Source organism: Globicephala melas, chromosome 2 (assembly GCF_963455315.2).
Source record: "Globicephala melas chromosome 2, mGloMel1.2, whole genome shotgun sequence".
NCBI classification, from domain to species: Eukaryota; Metazoa; Chordata; class Mammalia; order Artiodactyla; family Delphinidae; genus Globicephala; species Globicephala melas.
The window spans coordinates 16,429,172-16,453,790 of record NC_083315.2 but is presented as its reverse complement, the minus strand read 5'-3'; the positions used below and the strand labels follow the sequence as shown (position 1 = coordinate 16,453,790).

The window sequence follows — 24,619 nt, the reverse complement described above, 5'->3', positions numbered from 1 at the left end:
TTTTAGATATAATTTGAAGGCATTTAAGTCCTAGTATGTAAAGTTGGAAATTTGAAATAAAATGTTCTGGTTTTCCTTTGAAATTTATTTTACATTGAAAAGTAAACACAAACAGCACACTCTTTAGTCATGTGGTTTGATCACAGAAGATTGTACTTTCTCTGTTCTACCTCCTACAGGTTAAATAACACTGCAGGGAAAATCTTATTATTGCAAAATATTTGGAGGTGTATCTGATGTTTAAAAAAATTGTTTTAGATAAAATTAATTAGTACACAAGTCAAGATTCCAAGCCCACAACAACAAAGAAATGTGTTTAGGCTCCTGGTCTATAAAAGGGACTTTGTTTAAAATAGTGATTTTTAATGTTTTGGGATTAAGATCCCATGAAAACCAGAATTATCTGCAAAAATGCAGATCTATATGTTTAAGTGAAATTGTGTCTATAGTTTTGGGGGGCCATGGATTCATTGTTTCCCATACCCAGGCACACGGCAAGAACTCTCTCTAAAATGTTATGGGGATTAATTTGGGGGAGGAGGGCTGTATCACTTACCAAACAAACACACCTTTCAGCTAACCTACTTGTCCCACTCCCTGATGAACCTGGCCCCAAATCCAGCTGCTCCTAATTCAAATTGCCAGATTTTCTCAAGATACTCGAAAGTATTTACATGAGGAGAGAAATAATGTTGTTTTAGAGTCTCTAGCCATAAGTTGCTGGTAGCACCATCATTTCCTGTACTGAGTGACCCCAGTTCCTAAAAATACCTCCAGCACTATTCAACTGCTTACATTTGGCATAGTCTTCATTCTTATTTGGGAAGGCACATTCCCTTCTCCAGCTGAAGAAACTCAGTGTCTGAAAAGAGCTGCCTAAAAACACTGTTCCCTCTGGGCTCTTAAAAATGTTCAGCCTCTGAAAGCTGGCGGGGAGTGCTCACACCCAGCGGAGGCAATACTCCATGGACTGAGCAAGAAAAAAATGAGCACGCTATATATGGAAAACAGGAAGCTGAACAGTTGAGGCAGCCTTACTCGTACGTGGCCCATATTCAGATCCATAACCCAGCAACCGTGAACTGTCTAGAAAAGGAAAAGACTCAGTGGCTAGCTCTAAGCTAGGAGGGCAGACTGTTCTGACACTTTTCCAGCTTACTTTTAAATAAGCAAAGTAATAAAGCACTAACTAAAGCCTCAGGATGGGCTAGTCCAGTACACTGCCACATACCGTACATACACAGCTGCTGATGACCTTGTGGCAAACCAATGGTTCCTCTGGCAGTTATAACAGGGTATTGAGCAGTGTTCACTCAGTCAAAGCTCCAAGGACAAAAATAAGAAGTTGCAAAATAAGTGAACTTCCAGTTTCTTTGCAATATTTGATTATTTGTATGTTATTTGTATATTTGGAGACAGAAAAAGGAGGAACTGGAGGACCATCTCAACATTCCTTGGTTTTCAAAATGTTAATCATTCCCAGGGCTATTTTTTTTTTTTTTTAAGCCAGGGCACAGAGATTCACACTGTAATAGAGAGAGTTTAGTGTCTTAGGTAAAGGAATGAAGTTATTTATGATTCAGAAGCACATCCACATACGTATTATAGGGAATTATCGGAGACTTCTATTCCTTCTAACATCATCCGCTCATCTTTTTTTTTATATTTAAAGAAGGTGGCAGATGAGAAAAATATATCCAGATCACTCTGTAGAAACATTTCTTAGGAAAGCAGCTGAAGACTTACCTAGCCACTGGCAATCAATCTGCTCCGGAAGCCATCGCACACTTTTACAATGGTATTTAAAACCCAAGTCTGTTGATCAGCCAAGCTACTTTCTAGGGTTTTCTTTCATTAAATCTTCTGGTAGGGCATCTATATCACATAGGAGCTGCCTAATTCATTTCACTTATCCCCACACAATTTTTTTCCTGATGATCAGTGTTGGAATTGGTCTTCACCTGTAAATCTGGGATCTGATTTGCATTGTGTCCCTATGTATCCCCTTTGAATTGCTAAAATTACTTTTTTTTTTCCCTCGTTGTCTGGACACTCTTATTTATAGGGTGATGGTACGATCTATCATCTGTATCAGGATGTACTTTTGAGAATGAAAGGGGGTGCTATTAATAATTATGCTTGGACAACACACAAACTGGGGTTATCTGGACATACTGGGACACAAAGTCATACTTTTTTTTTTAATAAATTTATTTATTAATTTATTATTTTTGGCTGCGTTGGGTCTTCGTTGCAGCACAAGGGCTTTCGCTAGTTGTGGCGAGCAGGGGCTACTCTTCGTTGCGGTGTGCAGGCTTTTCATTGTGGTGGCTTCTCTTGTTGCAGAGCACAGGCTCTAGGCACGCAGGCTTCAGTAGTTGCAGCATGGGGGCTCAGTAGTTGCGGCACATGGGCTTAGTTGCTCCGCGGCGTGTGGGATCTTCCTGGACCAGGGCTGGAACCTGTGTCCCCTGCATTGGCAGGTGGATTCTTAACCACTGCACCACCAGGGAAGTCCCCACACTGTTTATTTAAAACTGATCTGATATGGGTTGAGCCATAATGTGCCAGCCAGTGGTCAAGACCAAAACATTTTTGTCTTGGGTATACTCCTGTTCTCACAATGCAGGTATTCACCCTTTGCTCTAACCCCATGGAGTCTTGCCCAAGTGATATGATTATTGCAATTGGAAAATCATTTATAAATGAATGTGTAGTAAAATATTTGCCTGTAAAATGTTATAGTTTAGAGGCTTTTCCACTTTCAAAAGATTGAAAAGGCTTCAAGTTATCATGGGATGATTTGTGGCTTACTGGACAGGATAATATTTGACAGGCTGAGTCCCAAAAGTGTTCAAACTACAAGAGAAAGACAGCATTCCACTCCCGAGTCAACATTGACTCACTCCCACTCCCAATTCTGTATTCCATAATCATGTGATTAAAAACAAGTGGAGTCATATTCATGACATGTTTCTTTAATTTCTTGTTTCCTCAAAGCTCATGACTTCTGTACATAAATTGCTTCTCACACTTTAGTTTAGCCAAATGTTCTGATGTGGTCCCAGGGGAGCAAAAGGACCCATTTAGTCATTTATCAACTATTAGCTGAGCCCCTATTGCGTGACCTGGAACAGTGTTTGACACTGGGATTAAAAAGATGATTACACTGCCTTTGAAATAATTTAGTTTAGTGTTGTGCAAATGTGAACCTCTTAATATTCTTGTGGCAAATCACATAGGGATGAAAGTTCTGGGAAATGTAGTGCAAGTCAAGCATGGATAAATTACGCTTTACCTTTGGAACTGTAATCTATGCTGAGACCAGGCCAGTTCTGATCAATTTTGGAGTGGTATAACCAGTATCTTTAAATTCAAGGATGTTGAGGTGTGATGGCAGCCGCACCACTGGGTTATTAATATAGAAACATTATTTTTTTATTTTTTTTAAGTACAGTTGATTTACAATGTTGTGTTAGTTTCAGGTGTCCAGAAAAGTGATTCGGTTATATATATAATATTTATGATATATATTATATACATATTTTCAGATTTTCCATTATACGTTCTTAAAAGTTATGGAATATAGTTCCCTGTGCTATACAGTAGGTCCTTGTTGTTTATCTGTTTTATATATAGTAGTGTGTATATGTTCATCCCAAACTCCTAATTTATCCTACCCACCCCTTCCCCTTTGGTAACCATGGGATTGTTTTCTATGTCTGTGAGTCTGTTTCTGTTTTGTAAGTAAGTTCATCTGTATCCTTTTTTAGATTCCACAAATAAGGAAACATCATTTAGTCTCTTAGGTTTGGTCATCCATTAAGTGGGAAAAATCATTCTCATTTCTTTAGAGGTTTCCAGAGATTATCTAACCAACAGATTCGATTTTGCTGGCGAGCAACGGGCAAAATTTCCATAGATGGGATTGTTTTGTTTTCTCTTATTTAAGATTGGCAGCCAAATGGGCATCGCGGCTTCTAATCTCCCCCAAATGAAACACCAGTTTCACAAACCTAATAATTCGAGTTCTGTGCCCAACAGGGTGCTACAGCTCACCACGTGGCAACACACATTTTCAGCTAACAGAATGGCAGCCTGCCAGCAGCATATTCTGAGTTACCGGGTTTCAGTATGATGCCGGTTGGCACAAGTTTCAATCGTCTTATCAAAATGCGCCCAGCCATGCTCATAATGAAATGTTTCACTTCTCTTAAATGTCCCTTCTCCAGCCCCCTGTCCACCTACTCAAAAAAGTGAGGATGAACAGAAACTGTATCAAGGATGAAACTTTTCCTTCTCATCCCTGCGCCCCAGATTAACCTAACAAAAGCTGCTCCCCAACTCACCAGTTTTTCTCTAAAACTTTCCTCATCTCCATCTTTCCTGGCACCCATTTCCTCCCTGAGTCTTCCCCTTTCTCAAAGACATAAGTCAAGCAAATCCTCATGCCAGAAAAATAATACCGGCTTTAGCCACTTTCCTTCCAAAAGGGAAACGTTTTTGGTCCCACGAAGCCTTGCAAGGTGAGTGACTAAGTGTCTCGATTTGTCGGGGACTGAGGCGGCTCCCGGGAGGCAGGGCTTCCAGGGTTCAAAACCGGGCAGTCCTGGGCCAGCCGGACGGACCGCGAGCCGGACACACGTGGGGCTTTGGGGAAGCAGCGCCTAAGACAGGCCAAGAAGGAGGCTCCGGAATTCCCTCACGGGAGGATATTACGGCGCGCAGGGCCGCGCAAACCCTCCCTCTCCCGGCAGCAAAGGAAACTGAGGCACCGCGAAGGCCGCGGCGGAGTCTGTCGCCCGACCCTGCCGCTCCTTTGTCCCGGGGGCCCCTTTCTCTCCCCCAGTCCCGCACCGCCCCTGCCCGATTCCTCCCCCTCCCCCAGCGGGCACGGCTGACGCGGCCCGGGAGGAATGCGCTTCCGGAGGGAGAGGGCGGCGGCTGCGGCCTGAGGAGCGGGATCGCCGCGCCTGGGAGGCGGTGCCGCGGGGGTCGTTTCCTGCCGGGAGGCGGCCCCACGCCGCTGAGTCTCCTCCTCCCGCCCGAGAGGAGGAGGCGGAGCCGCCACCGCCGCGCCCGAGCCCGAGCTCGGGAGGCCAAGCCAGCCCTGGGGACAGGCCGAGCGGGAGCCGCGGAGCACAGGCTGAGCCGACCGCGCGGGCTGGACGCCGCGGGAGAAGGTGGGCCCGGGCGGGCGGCGTGTACGATGCGCGGCCGGGCGAGGGCCGCGGGGCAGGCGTGGGGGCCGCGGCCTCGGGGCGGATTCCAGTCGTCGGGCGGGGGAGGAAGTCGGGCCGTGCCCGCTCCCGGACCTTCCCGGCCGGGGGGCGTCGGAGGGCGCTGGCCTGCCCGGGCTCTGCCCCCCCTCCCGAGCCGCGGTCGCGGAGGCCCGGGGCCGGGACCCTCCGCTCGGACGCCGGCCGTGGGCACTACCCCGCGGGCTAGGCGCGGACGGGCCTCCGCGGGCCGGCGTCCGGGGAGTGGCCTTGACCCCGGCTGCTCCGAGACGGCGGCTGCCCCGAGACGCCGGCTGCCCCGGGATGCCGGCTGCCGGGCCTCCACGCGGGGACGACTCACCCCCGGCTCCAGTTCTGCGCCTGGGGCGTCGCTGAGCCGTCTGGAAACGGGGCGCGGGGTCGGCGCGTCCTGTGGGCCCTTTGCCCTAATGCTGGGTGTAGACGCCGCGGCGGTGTCCAGGGCTAATGCCCGACCTGTGCCTGATTCGTGCCGTTCCTTATGCCTCAGAACAAGTTGAATTTTCAAGAATGCTAGTATTTAATGCCTGAGCAATTTTTGTTTCATCAGATTTGTGTTTTTGAGTCAAAACCTAGCGCTAGTAAATTACGCTCTTTAAGGTTCCAATTCCCCATCTGTAAAATGGGAACAATACCTACACTAATAATAAAACTAGTAACTGTTATAATAACGACAGTAAGGGCCAAGCTTAGCTCTACGCACTTTACCTTTATTTTCTCGTTTAATCCCGGAACCGGTCCGACGAGGTAGGTGCCGTTTTTATCCCTGTTTTACAAATGAAGAAACTGAGGCACAGGGAGTGTAGGTGGTCATCCACCTGTATGAAGACAACCCGCGGGGTCTAGCAACCCATGTTTGAACCACAAGTAACTTTGCAAAAGTGCAGTGTAGTGAAAAGCTAATGTAAAATGGAAGACACCTAGAGTAGATGCTCAATAAATATTAACTCCTTTTCTTTCCTTCTTGGTATATTAAAAAGATTTTTTAAAAAGTCTCAGCATGTGATTGGTAATGTTATTAGTAAGGTTTCTTTGGATCTGCGTTCCACAGAAATAGGTGGGTAGAATTACTGGATTATTTTTTATTGTTGTTTTGATTGTACAAAAATAACAAATGCTTATTGAATTTTGATTAGGCATCTTTCTTAAACTACGTCCAGCCTTTACAATAGGTTGTGTAATAGACCACTTTAGAAATGACTAAGGGATTTTAGTTGCAAGTTACCTCTTCTAGCTTTGTGGACATCTAGGCCCACGGGGTCAGGGCTTACTTAAGAGTCCCACTAAAATGTTCTATTTGAAAATAATTTTAGTTCATTGATTGATAATAAATGAGGGACTGAAGATGATTAACTGATAAATAGAAAACACATGAAACAAATCAATATTTTGGTTACAGGTGTTTGAGGAGAAAGGCATTTTACTCACCCTAAAATTCATTCCCTAGTTAAGAAGACAAGGGGATGTGGTTAATACTTTACTCTTGTGAATAGAAAGCAAACAAACTCCAAATTAAGTCATGTATGTTGACTTCACAGGCCTAAAACGTTAAGTTTTTGTAATGTCTATTCTTTTTAAAAGAATGTTAAGTTCTCTATTGAGATTATTTTCCCAATATTCTGTGTGTGCACAGAATAGAATAGAATCAGCAGTATTGAAAATCACTGGATTTAGGTGGCTTTCTCCTCAACTTTCTGGTCAGTATAATTAAAAGCTGCCCCAGATTAGCATCACTGAATGACCATGTAGTTCTATATTGGGGTCGATAAATTCCTAACTCCTGGAGAAACTCTGGGGACATCTGGTCACTTTAAAAAAATAGTGAAAATTAACAGTTTCAGGTGGTGCTAGTTTTCATGGAATGCTTGCCGCTTAATAGCTTCATTGCTTGGCTTCTTGCCAAATTGTGGCTTACAGCGTCGGGGGTAATATAATTGTATCTGAAGAAAATATGTATTTTAAAAATCATTTTGTAAGTGCACTGGTTTTGTTCTTAAGTACTCTGCTGGAGTGATGAGATGAAACATCTAACTGGTAAAAGCTTCAGAACTTTGAAGTTCTGAGAATTGTGATTTCTGAACGTGTATCAAGCTGAATTAGTATCTGAGAGGATTCATGTGGACTGATTTCCCCACTCTGCATGGAGAGTTAGGAGCTGTCAGGTTGTCAGTAGAATTCTAGAAGATCATATTGTGCCAATATGTAAATATCTTTTATTGTGTTAGCAGGTCTATTCTGACTGGTTATATGTTGTGGGATTTTTGTCCTTTTATATTGCTATTGCAGAGGTGGGAGTCGGGGTCCGGAGGGTGGGCTTATAGGAGTATGAGTAGGGAAGAGTACATTAGTCTTCAGAACCCTGAAATGATAGCAGTATCTATAGCTGTAGAAAACTGAAAAAATTGGGTGTATCTAGGTTACAGGAGGTGCAGTCCGTGAAACCCCCAGAACATTAGCAGCCTTCAAATATGTCAGTAGATGGGTGAAAAAAATGTGGTATCCCTTGTTCAGGAGCTGTATGCAAAAGGAGCTAAACTGTACTTTGTAAATTTCACATCTTTTTAAAGATGTCTAATTATTAGACTTTTACAGAGTTTTATTTATAAAATAATTTTTAAAAAAAGCCTCTAAGCTTTATTTTGGGTTTGTGGCTTTGGAAGATAAGGTTAAGGTTAGCTATATTTAGCAGTATGCTAAAGCGTGTGTATATCATCTCATCATGAAATGTGTGTATGTGAGTGAAAAACTGCTTCAAATATACATAGTACATACATGTATAAACACACAATTATAGGACTAATTTCGGTAAACAGTCTCCAAAGTACAGCTTCCTGGACCCCAGGGATGTATAAAATAACTCACTGGAGTGTAGGAAGAAAATATTAGACTTAATTTTATATATATTTCTTAAACTCATATTTTAAAGTTTAAACTTTTATTATGGTTTATAATATCCTACTGTATTGCTGTAGAAGTACATGTATTTTAATTGGTAAGTAAATACATGTTTTGGAGTACATGTATGCTCAAGTTTTTTTTTTTTTAATAATAAAGGTGAGTATTAAAAAGCTTTGGAGATCCTTGGTGTGGGGATGCCTTGGGTGGGGCTACGAGGACTACTTATTTCGGAGGGAGGACGGGTCAGACCTGGTGTCCGAGGTAAGAGAGGAGAAAGGAACTGAAGTGGCCCGGGCCTCTGCTTAAGAGGTGCGCTTGGCCGAGGCAGGCAGCGCAACCACAAGGGGGTGGTGCTGGTCGCCTGGAGGGAGGGGAGTGCTGAACTCATCCTGCTGAGACAGCTGGGGTGTAGTGGAATATGCCCATTGCGAGCTCAAAACCAGCAGTCGGGCTGGGAGACTGAGATTGGGGAATTCCTCGTCTGTTAGTACTGGTTGACTCTCTAGGCTGCAGATGAAAATACTGGAGAGTGTGTAGAGTGAAAAGGGGCCGCGGAGAGGCCCTGGGAACACTTTCACAGTCAAGGGCCGGGTGAAGGAAAAGGAATCTAGAAAAGCATTTTCCTTCCCCAATTTGTTTGAATTTCTGATTCCTTCCTATGACAGCTAAGTGAGTGACCTGGGTATTTTCAGGGATTTCCTGTGATGGGCATGTTTGAGGTGAAGAGAGAAGCATCATTAGGTAAGCGGTTGGATGCAGCAAAGGCTTCTTGATTGGGGAACTTGAGTTTTGGGCAAGCTGGGCCTGAACTTCTCTGGGACGATTGTTGGAACACCTCACCTGGAAAGGGCTTTGGTTTCTGCATCTGCACCATAAAGTGGTCTCTTGGTTTCTCTCTCTGTGTCACCGAAGAGCTGAAGGCCAGCTGTTGCATGACCTGGCCCTGCAGAGTGCAGGTCTTCCCTCTCCCGTGAGCAGCCATCCTCTCCTGCCCTTCACCCCGGAGGATAGGTGCTGTGCCAAGTCGTGGCTTTGAGAGGGCTGCCAGTGCTGGCGAGCCAAGTGGGTTACTGTTAGCTCTCTGTCCGGGTGGAGCTCTGTTGTCCATGCCTTTTTTTAAAAAAATAAATTTATTTATTTATTTTTGGCTGCGTTGGGTCTTTGTTGCTGCGCGCGGGCTTTCTCTAGTTGCAGCGAGCGGGGGCTACTCTTCGTTGCAGTGCGCGGGCTTCTCCCTGTGGTGGCTTCTCTTGTTGCGGAGCACGGGCTCGAGGCATGCGGGCTCAGTAGTTGTGGCATGTGGGCTCAGTAGTTGTGGCTTGCGGGCTCTAGAGTGCAGGCTCAGTAGTTGTGGCGCACGGGCTTAGTTGCTCCACGGCATGTGGGATCTTCCCGGACCAGGGCTCGAACCCGTGTCCTCTGCATTGGCAGATGAATTCTTAACCACTGTGCCATCAGGGAAGTCCCGTCCATGACATTTTAATCCATCAGTGTACTGAGTGCCACTTCCCTGAGCAATGCAGTGCTGAGTGGGTGTAGATCAAGGAGTTGACCTGCACCTTGCTGTTGAGGATACTATCTAGTTGGGACAAGTTGTGTTCAATCTAGGGAAACATAGCAAATACCACAGAATGTTTTACACAAGGTACTGTACCAGGTAATATTCTCTAATAGATTTTGAGGAAAAGATCAGCATTGGCTTAAGTGGTTTTGGAAGGCTGTGTAGAGGAGCTTGGAATGGTATGACCAAAGAGACGGGTGACAGATGTGACATGGTCAAAGGACAGTATAGTTAGAAGGGAGAATACAGTCTAATTTAGCAAATAAATATTGCTTGACTACTTTGATATATAATCATACATATATAAGTATATATGCATTTATAGTATAAATATATATAAATAAAATGAAAGCTGTGTAAAATGAAGGCCTGGATTCTTGCCCTCCAGCTCTAGTCCAGTGTGGTTCACAGACATTGATTACAATCAGTTATAATAGAAATTTGAATTAAAACAACACTGTGTTATTGAGCATCACTGAAGGTTTGTCATTTACTGCGCTAGACACTATCAAGAATATCTTTTGGGACAAAAAAAGGAGTAGTTAATTCGCTTATGGTGGTTGGTAAAGAGATTAAGAGCCAATGAAGGCTAAAAATATTTCAGAAAGGAAGAAGAAAAATTAATATTTTGTTGTAGGGAATGTAGTTTCAGTGGAGTGATGAGGAAAGCATTTATATGAAAAATTGTGTACCACTTGATGTGTGGAGGCCACATTTCCATGTACAAATGTTTATTGAATGAATCTGTAAATAACAAGCTTTCATAGTCTGTGAAATTAGGAATAATTACCTCCAATATTTTATAGTTCATTATTTATTTCAGATCGTAATTTCTTTGCTTCTCAGAAGGCATGATGGTGGGTCATATTTGATTGTTGGAGGAAGAGATTGTAGTTTTAAAAGTTGCATTTAGTATTATGTTATTTTAGGAAAGCACAACAGAAACACAATAGGGAGTGGATTTGTGCTTACTAAAGAAGCATGGTTTAAACAGATTTCGAACCATTAATTAAGTAGTCACTCAGGTTCTTATGTTTAGAAGTCAGTAAATGAGTTGAAGCAGTAATCAAGTAAGCTGTGATCTGTAGGTCCCTGTAAAGATATTTGTTTTACATTCATGGTAATATTTTATGCTTGCAATAGTTCTAAGGTAGACATTATTCCCAACATAGTGCTGAGTAAAAGTGAGAAATTGATTTCTACCTATATTTAGTTAGGCTTTAAAACATTTATCCTCTCTCTCTCTCTTTCTCTCTTTCTCGTTCTTTCTCTCTCTATATATATTTAAAATATATTCAGCACTATGTTTCAATCCAGTACAGGGCAGAGAAGAGATGTGACAAAAGATATGGTCAAAATTTATTAAAGTTTTGATCAAGTAAGAATTTTGGAGTGATCTACCTAAAAAGTAGATAAAATTACACAAGGGAACATAACTTACAATTCTCCTTAATTGAAATTATGTGGAACAAATCTTGCTTTTAAGTGGTTTTTGATACCATTAATTAAGGTGGTAAACTTTTTTCTGCTAGGTCCATTCATAGTTATCTTTGTAAACTTGTCCCAAAGTAAAATTTCTCAACCAAAGCAGTTGCTAACTTAGCTTCTTTTCCCTTCACAGGGAAAGGCAAAATCTATTAGACATGGCCAAGTATAAAGAAGGAACAGCTCACTAGTCTGGTTTGAAATATGTCAATTGCTGGGTAATATCTGTTGAGTGGAAGGAGGATCTCCGAAGAATTAAGTTCAGGCAACTTTTCATGCTCGTTTTGGATCAGCCCTTAATATTATGCCTTAATAGCTTTGTTTAAAGTGTTTATTTTTTGCTTGTATTTTAAGTCCTTTTGCAGTCTTTGAGTTTATTTTGTGCCCCTTGACCAGTTTTTGGAATTTAATGCTTAATTCATTTTTTTTTTTTGGTCCTCATGTAAAGGCTATAACCTTTTTGATAGGGGAGGTGGTGGTGGTGGTATACCAGTTATCTACTTATTGGATCACTATTGGCTGTATCATAATGTTTCTAATTGCCTTGACTTACTTTGAATTCCCTGTGGTCAAGCCTGCTCTTCCTGGCATGTTGATTCTGTTCCTCATGTGTCTGAGTTTTACAGAGGATTTCAACTTAAATTTCCTTCCTTATCTCTGTATACTTTTCCTCTAGTTTTGTGGTTTTACTGTTTCTGATTGCAATAAGATCTATTTGAGATTTTCTAAATTCCTTGAAGAGCATAATGTGTTCATTCTCCTTTTTTCTTCAGAGAAGATTCTTCATTTTCTTTCTACTTTTTCTGCTGTAGAAATTTTTCTTAGATGTTCAGTTCCATGCCCTTACGTCTCCCCACTTCCAGCTTCTTTATCTTTGAGGCTTTTTATTTGCCCACTAGAAGTATGTCCATTCTTTATCTTTCCGTTACAGTGTGTGGTGGGTGGTGATGATTGATTTCCATGTTCTCATTTTCCTGGAGAAGGTGGGTAGAGTAGTCACTTGTGATGAATTTTGTTCTGTTACTGTCATAAAAGTATTAGCCCTGTTCTCAGGTTTCAGATTTTTTTGTAAGCCTGTAGCTTTGGAGCAGTTGAACCTTTGTTGTTGGAACTCAACTCAGGCTGTTACTACCTTTGGGCAAGAAGGGGTCAGTGCTCAAAAAAAGCTTTTTTTTTCTTCTGGGTGTGAGTAGTGAATTTTAGAAAGTTTTCTACTTCAGACTACTGTTTATCGACCACAGTGGGTGGAAAAGGACTTCAAAGGGGGTGTTGTGTCTTTGCCTTGGAGTACTCAACCTCCTCTCTTTCCTGTTCCCTCTCATTTCCCCCTTTCATCTTATCTGCTAAGTTTTGTTAATCATTGATTCTAGCTTATTACTTGGGCCATAAGCACCTCCATGGTCACTACCACGCACCTCTTCCTGCCAGAGAGAGGGGAAAGATGTTTAGTTTTAATTGTTCTTCCTGCAAGGGGGAAAGGTGCTCTTGCCCTGGGGGAATTCATCCCCAAGCTCTCACTCTTAAATTGGCATAGAGAAGAGCAGCCTCTCAGAGTTCCTTCCGTTTACATTCTCCCATCTGCTTGCTCTGTGTGGGGAGAAGCAGGATGAACTGCACGGTAATTCCCTGAGGCTTTCAGCTTGGCTCCGTGTTCCTTTTCTGGACTGTGTTGATTTGTAGATATTAATCTATTATTGGACTATTTTTTTCCTTTTAAAAGCAGATACAGAAAATAGTGATGGTGGTACAGACTTGAGATGAATCTAACCTTATTATAGTTTTAGGAGAGGCTTATAATATATCTCAGTATAGGTATTTGAATCTTTTTCACCAGTAAGGTGAACAGATTTAAAATGTTACGGTATAAAAAAGGAAGCAAGTTCTGTTCTCTGGAAGAGAGTATGTGACTGGTGAGAACCCTTAACCTTTCTTATTGGAAACCTACTTACATTGAAAGCTTGGGCTTTCGAATACTCCTGGGTTCCCAGCTTTGTCATCTGTGTGTCTGGTACGTGGTAGATATGCAATAGGTATTTGTTGACTTGAATTTAATTAGTTGTATTGAATAAAAATGTGTTCTTGTGCAAAGATCTTGTAGGAATAAATCTTTTGTGGATGACTTCCTTTTGTACTATGACCTTTTGGGCATAGTTGGCTTCTGGGCACCAAATTTTAAAACTTGAAGTAAATGTAATAAAAGTAATTTTTCTCTCAAGTGTAATTGTTTAATTTCTACAAATAAAGTACTTATAAAATTTCTGAAGATTTTATCTGTAAATGTAAAAAGAAATGCCAAATGAGTGATTTGTCACATTGTTAAAACATTAATAGATAATAAGTGTGTATTTAAAAGTTTGAACAGCTCATAAAACCACATTTAACCTGGATGAATAAAGATGAGTTTACAGCGGAGATAAAAGTAATTCTGTACAATTTTTGACAAGGGGAACAATGGCACATATTTGAGGTTGTTAACCACTAAAAGCAGATTGTTTCCGGGAGGTGTTTAACATTATTTACTGTTCAAGGGATGAGTTATGACCCTTTAGGTAAAATTAAGCATAGTAAGAAATATTAGGATGAAATGCTTTTGTAGGAATGAGACCATAACTTGTGGGTATACTCATGAAATTTGACAGTTAAAATACTTTTGGCCTCCAATCACTTTGAAGGACTAAGAAATAAACTCACAGAACATTTTAAGTCCTTTCCATTTCTGTGCTCTGAGTCACTTCTAACAGTAGAAGGATGTTCTTTTATCTTTAAAATAGTGACTGAGTAGGCCTTCAAAAAATTGTGGTTTAATGGAGCACAAAGTCAGGTCATAGCTTCAGAATTCAGATGGTCTGATTTCAGTTCTACCTGTGCAACTTTGGAGAAGTTGTTTAACCTCTCTGTGGTTTGGTCTCCTCATATATAAAACAAAGGTAATATCATTCCCAACCTTGTAGAGTTACTTAGAGAAAGTAGTTAGCTGCTTTATTTTTATTATTATTGTCATCATTATAGTCATTTGAAGGTGTTGGAATAAAAGTAAGATAAATTCTGTTACAAATTACCTTAAATCATCAAAACCTCAGTTACTGTATTACTCTTGTCTGCACCTGGTGCGCCTCGTCCGGCCTCTTCTGAATGAGCAGATCTCATGTTAATTTAAGTAGTCCTCAGTGGGCAGCAGTCCCTGAGCAAACCAAACTGTTACAAGCTTCTGATCCAAGTTTCTCCTGTATCTTTTCAGGGCAGTTTCCTTCTTTCTTTTTGCCTCTGCTAGATTTGCTTCCCCATGACAGAAGAAGCCTCAAGTCATTCTTCCTTATTTCTATTTGTATTAGGTATGTTATCCTCCACCCTGATCTTTTTTTAAGGTGATTCGTGATACTAACATTCAGAAATATCTGTGCTTTATCTAATGTAGTAATGAAAAGCACTGAGGTTTTGCTGCTTTTATTGTTTTACATACAAGTTGTTCTAAATATAATTGTTAGAAAGTAGAATAATCCTACTTAAATGTGGAACTGAAAATATTATCTAATTATACTTAACATAATTAGTATCTAATTAATATAATAATTAGCATCTGATTAACGTTATTGTATACAATGTAAGGTTTTGATGTCATATCAAAATAATATTTGAGTGGCTATAAAAATCAATCTTAATCTATTGTTCGCAGTTGTGTTCTTTCTAACCCTTACACTTTATCCTTTCTTCCATATCTTGTGTTTCACGTAACATGGGTCAATTCGGAGTTTTTGGTTATAATTATGATTGAAAAAAAGCAAAACATTCAAACATGGTTACTTTAAAAAAATTTTTTTTTTAATTGGGGTATAGTTGTTTTACAGTGTTGTGTTAGTTTCTGCTGTACAGCGAAGTGGAGTTCCCTGTGCCGTACAGCAGGTTCTTGTTAGTTATCTATTTTATACATATTGGTTAGGGTATGTATGTCAATCCCGATCTCCCAATCCATCCCACCCACCCTTTCCCCCCTTGGTGTCCATATGTTTGTTCTCTACGTCTTTGTGTCTATTTCTGCCCTGCAGACAGGTTCATCTGTACCGTTTTTCTAGATTCCACATATGTGCATTAATATACAATACTTGTTTTTCTCTTTCTGACTTACTTCACTCGGTATGACAGTCTCTAGGTCCATCCATGTCTCTACAAATGACCCAATTTCGTTCCTTTTAAAAACATAGTTACTTCTTTATTGAATCAAGTTGTTGAGCTCCAGCTGTAATGTGTAGTAATAATGATAACAAGTACCGTCTAGGTAGTGCTTGCCATGTGCCAGATGCTGTTTTAAATGCTTTATGTTTACAACTCATTTAAACTTCACGTAACCCCTGTAAGGTAGGAACCACCTTGCCCATTTTAAAGATGAAGAAACCGAGGCATAGATTAAATAACTGCAGTATCACCTACCTAGTTAGGGGTTGATCAGAGGTTTCAGCCCGAGCATCTGGCTCCACAGTCCACACCCTGAACTTTGCTACGCCTTAGCAAACAGTGGTGGGCACAGCACAGCACTCTTCTTGCCCTTGTTAAGCTTTTTTTTTTTGGATACCTCAGAGTATCTGCAGTTATCTTTAGATTCTTTATTTATTAAATATTAAGATACCGTGCTAGGTACAGAGGACACGGAGACTTGACTTCTAGAAGATGACAATTCATAAGGCAGGTCAGCCTTACTACACATCTATAGTAGATGGGTAAGAGCTACATACATCTTAAATACTAACTCTTTTGAACAGAGGTTGTTGGTGTTTGTCTTAATATGTGTGTATGTCTGTATGTGAATCGCCCAGCTTAACTCCCCTCCCCAGTTCTTGCCATCATTGAGGCTCTCAGGAGTTAGTGCAGGTGATACTTCTCACATTCTGGTCTAACACTTTTCTGGCTCTTTCAACTCCCGTGGCTTTGAGCTCTGAACTAGAAACCTCTTCTGTCCTCCTCACTTCCTCCTGGCCTCCTGTGGGTCCCCCCGCTGCTGCGCAGAGCAGTTGTGTGACTCACTCCGGCTGACTGCATCTTGCCTCAAGTGCTTCTGTCTTTTCAATCCCTGGGGCTTCTCCAACAAGCCCTGTCTGTCCGTAGGATGAGAAGCTGGCAGCAGCCTTCTGGGCTGCTGCACTGTTGTTCTTGGAAGTGTAGGGCAGCTCATGCCCTTGGGGCAGACTTCTGCCTGTGGGGACTCAAACTGACAGACGTGTCTTCACGGTGATCCTCCTCTGGACACACTTTCTACAGTTGTCCCTGGTATTCTAGGGGGACTGGTTCCAGGACACATCCCGTCTGCCCCACCCCCAACCAAATCCGCAGAGGCTCAGGTCTCTCTTATACGATGGTGTAGTATTTGCATGTAACCTATGCACTTCCTCACGTACACTTTATATCACCTCTAGATGACTTATAATACCTAATAAAATGTAAATACTATGTAAATAGTTGCCTGTGCAGGGCACATTCAAGTTTTGCTTTTTGGAACTTTCTGGAATTAAAAAACATTTTTTTTCCATCTGTCATTGGTTGAATCCACCAATGGAACCTATGGATTCAGGGGGTGAACTGTATACACGTCTCAGAACTTCTCAGTAAGACCAAGCCCCCAGGCACCGACTGCAGTAGCGAAAGCGCCCTGGCCTTTTCTCCTCTTGGCGTGCTCTCTTCAGCACCTCTCTGGTTCCCAGGTCACCTTCCAAGTGAGCTGCTAGCACACATGCTTTTATCTCAGGCTCCGCTTTGGGAACAAATCCCAGCTAAACCAGTTCCCATAGCTGTCTCCTCACCTAGACCTTTTACCCAACACTGCCTGACCCTGAAATGTTACACCCGGCTCTTTAGCCCCTTTCTCTCACCCCTGATCAGCCCCTGATCTCTAGGCCTTTGACTCTGTCGTCTTCTCTTTGTCGATGTTTGTCAGCACTGCCACTGCTTTGACCCCTTCCTCCTCTGGGCACTTGCTCTGTAAACAATGGAATTAATTCAGCAGTTTCAGATTGGAGTTTAAGGACCCATGGGAGGTAGTCTCAGCGATTTTTGAGTGTTTCTACAAGAATTTTTAAAAATTTTGGGCTTTTGTACAAATAATTATAATAATAAACAACCAGTATGTGGATTATGTGGTTGACCACCTTCTAACTGAGTGTGTGTGTGAGTGTGTGTGTATATATATATACACACATATATGTTATTTCAGTGCCTATGTTTGTGTGTGTTTGTGTAAATGAATTTTGGTTCATAATGTACAAGAGCCTGGAGCATGAGGCATTTTATATCTAGCTGCAAGTTGGCTTGCATATACTTAAGTGAATTGAAAATTGTTATCCCTAGGGTATCTACAGTAACTGTTTGCTATTTAAAGAGGGTCTGCATAGTAACTAATTCTGAGAAACTCTTCTTTCCTGGGCTTCTAAATAACGTCCAAGAAAAATGTCATACAGTTTAACATATTTCAGCAAAAGTTTTTGAGCATTGATTTTATGCCAAGTGCTTCTAGGTCCTGTGTTCTTGGTGCTTAGAACCTGTCAGGGCAGACACTTAACAGGTAGTTTCAGGTGAGATGAGTGTTAGAAATGTGTCTTTATAATTAGGGTGTCCGGCACCTGCTGGGCCCTCAGCATTGCTCTATAATCCTGTTGCATCTTCTTGATTTTCTTCAGTCTCCCAACTCCCCTCTCCTCTTTTCTCCCAGCACTTGTCCTTGCTTCCTATTTCAGGAAAAAACGTGAGCTGTCATGCATGAACTCGCTAAGCTTTTTACCCCCTGCCCTGACTTAGAGAAAGATGCTGCGCCTCTATTCAGGGGAATATGCCCCTTGTGCTGCCCGCCTCTTTGCTCCAGGGGGCCCTGGGTCCATCACTCTCTTCGTGTCTGCCTGCAGCTCTCCTCTCTCCTTAGTATTCTTTTCTTCCCAATCTCAACCATCTTCATAATTTCATTGCCATCCACAACTCTTGGGTATGTATCTCTAACCCTGAATTCCTGAAAGCTAGGCCCATAGGTCTTAATTTCCCAGTTTGTATCTTTCCTAGATTTCACAAAGGCCTTTCACGTTCGACATTTCTAAATCAAAATCAGTACTTTCTCCCCTAACTCCGTTCTCCTTCTGTCTTCTTCATTTGAAAGTGATGATTCCCTTCTTCTCTCACCCTGCCTTATCTAAGCAACCATCTTCCTTATCTAAGCAACCCTCAGATCCCTCCTAATCACTGATTTGTCTTCTTGTCCATTGTTACTCTGAAACCTCAGCAGTAAATTTTGTACCTGTCCAGTAGCTCCTGTCTTGCCATTCATCCCCTACCCCGCTGATTTTCTGCCACTTACATGTTGTCATGTTACTACCCTGTGCCATTTTTTTCCAGCTTCCTTGCTACATGTAGAATAGAATCTAAACTCTTAGCATGAATGGCATTTAAGGCTCTCTGTAACCTGACTGTAACCTCCTGCCTTGCTGGTCTCGGTTTGTTATTTCCAGCTTATAATTTAAGTCTCAGAAATACCTAAGTACTTTAAGATTCTTTTTGGCCTTTATGATATTTTAAGATTTTAACATAATTTATACTTACTGTAGAAAATTACAGGGATAAAATAATCACTCATCCCACTGACCAGATTTAACTGCAAATAACATATAAATACATTTTTTTCTGTAGTCTTTTTTCTGTAAAGCTAGAGCAAATCAATTCCAGTTTGCGGGGAGAGAGAGAAGTCACCCAAACGTGTATGTTTAGTAATAAGATTGGAAAGACGTTATTACAGTTCTTCTCAGGACGCCGTGGCCTTGCACGTGCAGACCTTTTGCCTGGGGTGTTTCTCTGCAGTGCCTACCCGTTTCCTATGAGGCTGCGGTTTGAACCTCCCTGAAGCTTCTGAACTTGCCCCGGCAGATTTTGGCATCCTCAGTGCACTTTGTCCTTATCTTCATTATAGAAACCAGCATATCACATTGTAATTATTTGTATTTTTTGTCTTCGAACTGAAAATTCCTTGAGACAGCGATCTTTGTATCTCCAGTAGGGCACAGAGCCTGACAGGGTTGGCAGAGGAAGCACATCCAGAGGTAAGGGAGAAGCCAGTAAAGTTCATGGGAGTAGAGCATGTTAAGAAAGAACAGTGAGGTGTAGTCAGTGTTGCTGTGTAAGTTCTTTAGGTGGTAAACTGATGTATGTCCCCAGGTACGTTTTGTAGGCAGGCACTAAAGTTTTGAATGAATGAATGGATGGATGGATGCAGAGAGTAGGATAGGCCTGGGAAGTTTTCTTTTTCAAGAGCAGTTTCACATGCGGATACCCAGTTACACAGGTGGAGGAGGGAGACGGAGACCCAGGTAGACAACTATTTCTAGGCCTTTGATCCTGAAGACGTGAAGACGGTGAAAGTTAAGATGAGGACAGGACCTGAAGGCATCTCTCCCTGGTGGCCTCTCCTCAGGAGCTGTTCTGTGTGGAGTGCTCCTGGGGGGAGACTCCGCGGGGCACCTTTCTCAGCCTGAGAGTCACCTGGGGTGTAGGCCCCACCTCCCAGGATAGGGGTTTTCAGGCCTGGCGTTCTCCCGGGACCACACACTGACTGGTGCTGCCTCAGGGCCTCTGGAAGTCTCCGGAGCTCTTGGGTGCCGTCCTTCCTCCCTCCCCCACCGCCCCACCGCCTCTCTGCTGCCTGCTCTCCTCAGGGCCCTCCTCGCTGTTCTTGTCTCTGCCCGGCCAGCCTCGTGGCTTTCCTTTATCCCTAACTGCCGCCGTCTTCCGTCTCCTAGGGCTTCTCTGCTTCCCGGGGAGACAGCCTGGCCTTTGCAGGCCTGGCCGCTGCCCTGGCGGGGCTGCTGCTGGCCTCGGGCTGCCCTCCCCGCTGTGTGCTGCCTGCTTCCTCAGAAGGCTGGTCTTGGGCGCATCAAGGTTTATAGAAGGAAAAGAAAAATGGCATTAAAGTAGTATTTTAAAGCTACGGGACCTAAGAATGTTAGGAAACTTTTTCTGCTACCAAATAACTTTATCTTAGTGGTGCTTCTCTGAGTTGTGTAACATTTTAAAGGTTTCCCAAGGTAGTCTAGTGGTCCTTAAGGTGACCTGAGTTGAATCCTGAAGACACACGTGTCAGAGTCCATATATGGACCAAATATCTGTTCTGTTCTCTTTGTGTAGAAACTGCCCAGATGTTCCATTCATCACAGTCATGCATTTCTTCGGGCGTCTTGCTGTTCCAGGTCCTTTTAATCATAGCTTTGGAATTGATAACATTATTTGAATTGTTCAGAATTAGAGTCTGCGTGGATTTTTTACACATTGAACCTTTTAGTCAGGCCTTAAAAGGTAAACTGTCAGGCATTTCACACTTCAGTGACCTGGCTTTTGTTGGGCTTTTGGATGCAGTCACAAGTAATAACGTAAGCAGAACCGTGGCATAACAGGACTGGCTGCTCTGAGCACGGTTGCAAAGTGGATGACTGTGCAAGTTATTCATACTGCTTTTCTTTGGGAAACCGGAAAATGGGAGCAGCATCTGACAGAGGAAACCCAGTATCCCAGGGGTACTCAGAGCATAACTTCAAAGCATTTTCCTGGAGCTGTGGGACTGTGTCCTGGAACATAGCCCTTGAAAATGAGGGGTTTTGAAAGAAATTTTTTTTTCTTATTAAAGGAAGTACACCAAGAAAGAAAAAAATTCCACACAGTACCCTGCCGTAATTGTTTTTACTAAGAAAGTGAAAAGAAGAAAACGCTACAACAATTTAAAAACAAATGAACCCATTGTCTTTATATTATGCTTATAACTCTGTCATCTCCAGGATTCTTTGGTTACTTTATACATTTATATACTGTTATTTTTACATACCTGTCATCTTAATGTGTTCTTTGCATCCAAAAGTTATTCTGTAAACCTTTTGATGTTACTACATTTTATTCTTTTGACTCTAGTACTCCATCAAGTTGACACGGTTAGCCCTTTCCCCATCATTCTAGAGGACGTTGGCACTTTTGTCTTATAAACATGCTAGAGTCTATACTGAAAGTGTATGTGCATGTGTATCACTTTTTATATTTTAAATTATTAGGATGAATTCCTAGTAGCTCGTTTACTAAGTCAGAGGGTAGAAACAGTTTTAATGCTTTTTGATATAGATTGTTAAATTATTTTCCCCCAAGTTATACCAGTTTACAGCCATCTCTGGTCTCTCTTAGCCATCTGCGGTAAGTCTTTGTTCTGTTGTTTTGTTGGGTTAAAAAACTTTTTATTTTCCTGCTTGCTGGTTTACCTTACATTGCTTTAATTTATATTTCTTTGCTAAGTAGTAAAGCTAAACTTTGCTTGGTGGGGGGATGTTATATTTGCCTTTGGTTTTTTTGCATTCCTGTGGAAGGGGCAGGTGTTCATGCATAATTATCAATCAGACTGGCTGCTAGTCCAAGAGCAGTGAAAGTAGTTAAGGGATAGGGTCAGCGACCTGTGGCTATAGCCGTCTTTGACCAGCTCTGGTAAGGTATAGATTGATGTTGTGAAAACTTTGATTCACAGAAAGCAGTTACATACCTAATGGTTGGAGTGTGAGGTATCCTGCTTGGTATACAGACTCTTACTTCATTTTTCTTTAGAGATTCCAAAGGACACTTAAGCCTCTTTCAGGTCTTCTTATGTCCCTCTCCCCCACTTTTGTGTAGTTTGTAGATCTAGAAATTGTAGGAAATTAAACTGAATATTTTACTAATTCCATGCACAGAAGTTGATTTTCTTAAGAAATAGTTACAGGACATCAAACTCAAAAATTGAGCTGGGGCCTTGTGCAGGATGTTGGTCTTAGCCTTAGGAGAAATAAAAACGATTGAAAAGTTGTAAGCAAGGGGATGACATGGTCAGGATTTTTACAGGTTCACTCAAACTAGCACTCAGTGTTGAGGTAACTGAGGCACATGGATATGCCTGCTTGGCCCCCTCGAGTCACAGGAGGTAATAGAGATTCCATGGGACAAAGACTTAATAGCTTTTAGGTGTAGGAATACTTGACACTTTTTGTTTTGAGCACTGTTCATTAAATATTAATGTATAATTGGTGTGGAGAAAAGTAAGCGTGGATTCTGGGAATCTGGAGTGGAAGGTGAGGTGCTGCGGGGAGAGGTGGATGTTGAGCATGGAGAAGGGCTGGGCAGGAAGATGCCTTTACACTTATAAATTAGCGGACGATCAGGTGCGTGGCAATGATTAGGCTTTATATGTTGTTTTTCCTTAATATAACATGGTACATTTTATATTTCAGATGAATTTACAACTGATTTTCTGGATTGGATTGATCAGTTCAGTTTGCTATGTGTTTGGCCAAGCAGGTAAAAAAAGTTTCATAGTTGTCTTTTCAGTATCTTGTGACACTTTTGACCACTTTAGATTCCTGGAAAAACCTACATCCCGTCGTCTTGCTCCTTCTGAAAGCCTTGCCGTGGCCTCACCTCCCTCAGAGTTGAGGGCGGGGCCCTTCCAGTGCCTGCAAGGCCCTTTCTCAGGCTCTCCCCCAGTCACCCAGAGCGACAATGGGAATAGGATGCGCTGCACAGAGCTCTTTGGGGAATATCATCGAGTGTGTAAGTGAGCATAGAGAAAGCAAAGGCGTGTTACATCTTTAGAAGGAAATGAAGTAAATGTGTCGAACAGTGGACTGTGAACTCCCCACCACTATCTGAAAGGATGAAAGCAGGAACAGTTGGCTTTCCAGAGGCTGTTCTTGCACTTTGATCACAAGTCTTGCAAAAAGTTGGCATCATGTAGGAGAGGAATGAAAAATAAAACTGAAAATATATTTAATCCTCTTAGAAACCATGGTGCATCCACATCTGGAATAACGGATGTCCAATTCTGTTCTCCAAATCTCAAAAAACACACTGCATAGAACAATTGTTTGATATTAGGGTGGAAGGACTTAACACACGGAAAAATGAAGAAAGAAACCGTAAGGGACGTTATTGATAAATTTAAATTACATAAAACCAGCAATAACATAAAAAACGAAAGTGCCTGTGTCAAAACACCATCGACAAAATGAGAAACTAAATAAGGATTTAATTTCACTTACAGATGTAGAGCTCTAATAAAAACAGATGAACATGATAATAGAAACTTTGCAGAAGATGTAACAGAAAATTTATAAAAGAAATGGCCAGTAAAAATACGAAAAAAAATGAAACCTTCAGTAACTGACAATTAAATTGATGTTCTTATTTATACCTGTTAAATGAATTTAAAAAAATCTTTGCATTAAAAAAGTGTTTCTTGTTGAGGGTATGGTGAAGTGGTGTGTGTACCCTGCTTGTGGGAGTGTGCGTTTGAACGTTACTGCTGGAGAGAAGTTGGTGTGTATTGAGAATCTTTAAAAGTTAATACTCTTTGCCTCAGTATTTTTTTTTTTAATTTGTGATAAGGAAATAATCAGAGTTTTACATTATAAGAATGGTCATCAGAGTGGGTGCATATATATATATGCATGTATGTGTATATATGTGGAGGGTTCGTGTGGCATGTGCGAACTATGCAACTAAAAACAATCTTAAGTTTATCCATCATTGAAAAGGATACATTAATATAATGGAATATGTAATCATTAAAGCCATGTTTTTGAAGAATTTGGAATGAAACATTTGGATTAAGTATAAAAAGTAGTATATAAAATGTATATCCTTGATTTCATTTAAATAATGTCTGTATGCCTGCTTCCTTGCTATTGTTTTATTTATCTGCTTAGAAGAAAGACTGGGAAGAAATATACAAAAAGTGTTAACAGTAGTTACCTCTTAGTGAGCAGGTTTTGAGTGACTTTTAGTTTGTTCTTTATACTTTTACGTATTTTCCAAATTTTTTATAATGAGTGTGTGTTACAAAAACATACATCGGAGACAGTCCATATTAGTACTTACCACACGGCAGACGTGCTGATCCTTACATGGATTTAAAGAACCATATGGCGTACTTTGGACACAGACCTGAAAAATCAAGGGGTTGTGGATTGGATGAATGTGGACTTTTCAAGTATTTAACAAACGAAAATGAAAGTGCCTGCTTGAGGGGATGGGGTATGGGCGTGGTGGGGTGAGTTAAATGAAGAGAAATAATACTTTTACCCAGTTGTAAGAACACTCCTGAGAATTAATGACCATCCAACATGAGAGAGCCTGAAATCATGCCTTTGAAAAAAAAAAGGACAAATGTATAGATTAAGGGTACCTAGTCTTTGCTATAGAAGAGAGATAACTGTGTCTTTTTATGGTTCTCTGGGACAGGATGTTCCAAAATCACCTCTCTCTGGGGGGGGGGGTAGGTCTGAATCAGCTTAGTAACAAGGTTCATAGTGTTTATATTTAACGTTTGTATATGTTGTATTATTTGTCATTGTGATCCAGATTTTTCACTGTTCTCTTTCTCTTGAAACTTCAAGTA

General features: G+C 41.5%; 1 protein-coding gene across 2 annotated transcripts in view; it reads left to right on the top strand.

Moving 5' to 3' along the window:
- The first annotated feature begins 4,958 nt into the window (after positions 1-4,958).
- Positions 4,959-24,619, top strand: part of ITGB1 (integrin subunit beta 1) — a 43,249-nt gene continuing 23,588 nt past the window's right edge. Inside the window, exons 1-2 of one of the 2 annotated variants that reach the window (XM_030837109.3) lie at positions 4,959-5,183; positions 22,455-22,521. In XM_030837109.3, coding sequence (XP_030692969.1) covers positions 22,455-22,521 — 67 coding nt within the window. In that variant the 5' untranslated portion in view covers positions 4,959-5,183. Of the gene's footprint in view, positions 5,184-14,514; positions 14,535-22,454; positions 22,522-24,619 lie in introns of those variants that run through there. The other variant, XM_030837111.3, reaches the window with a different exon arrangement.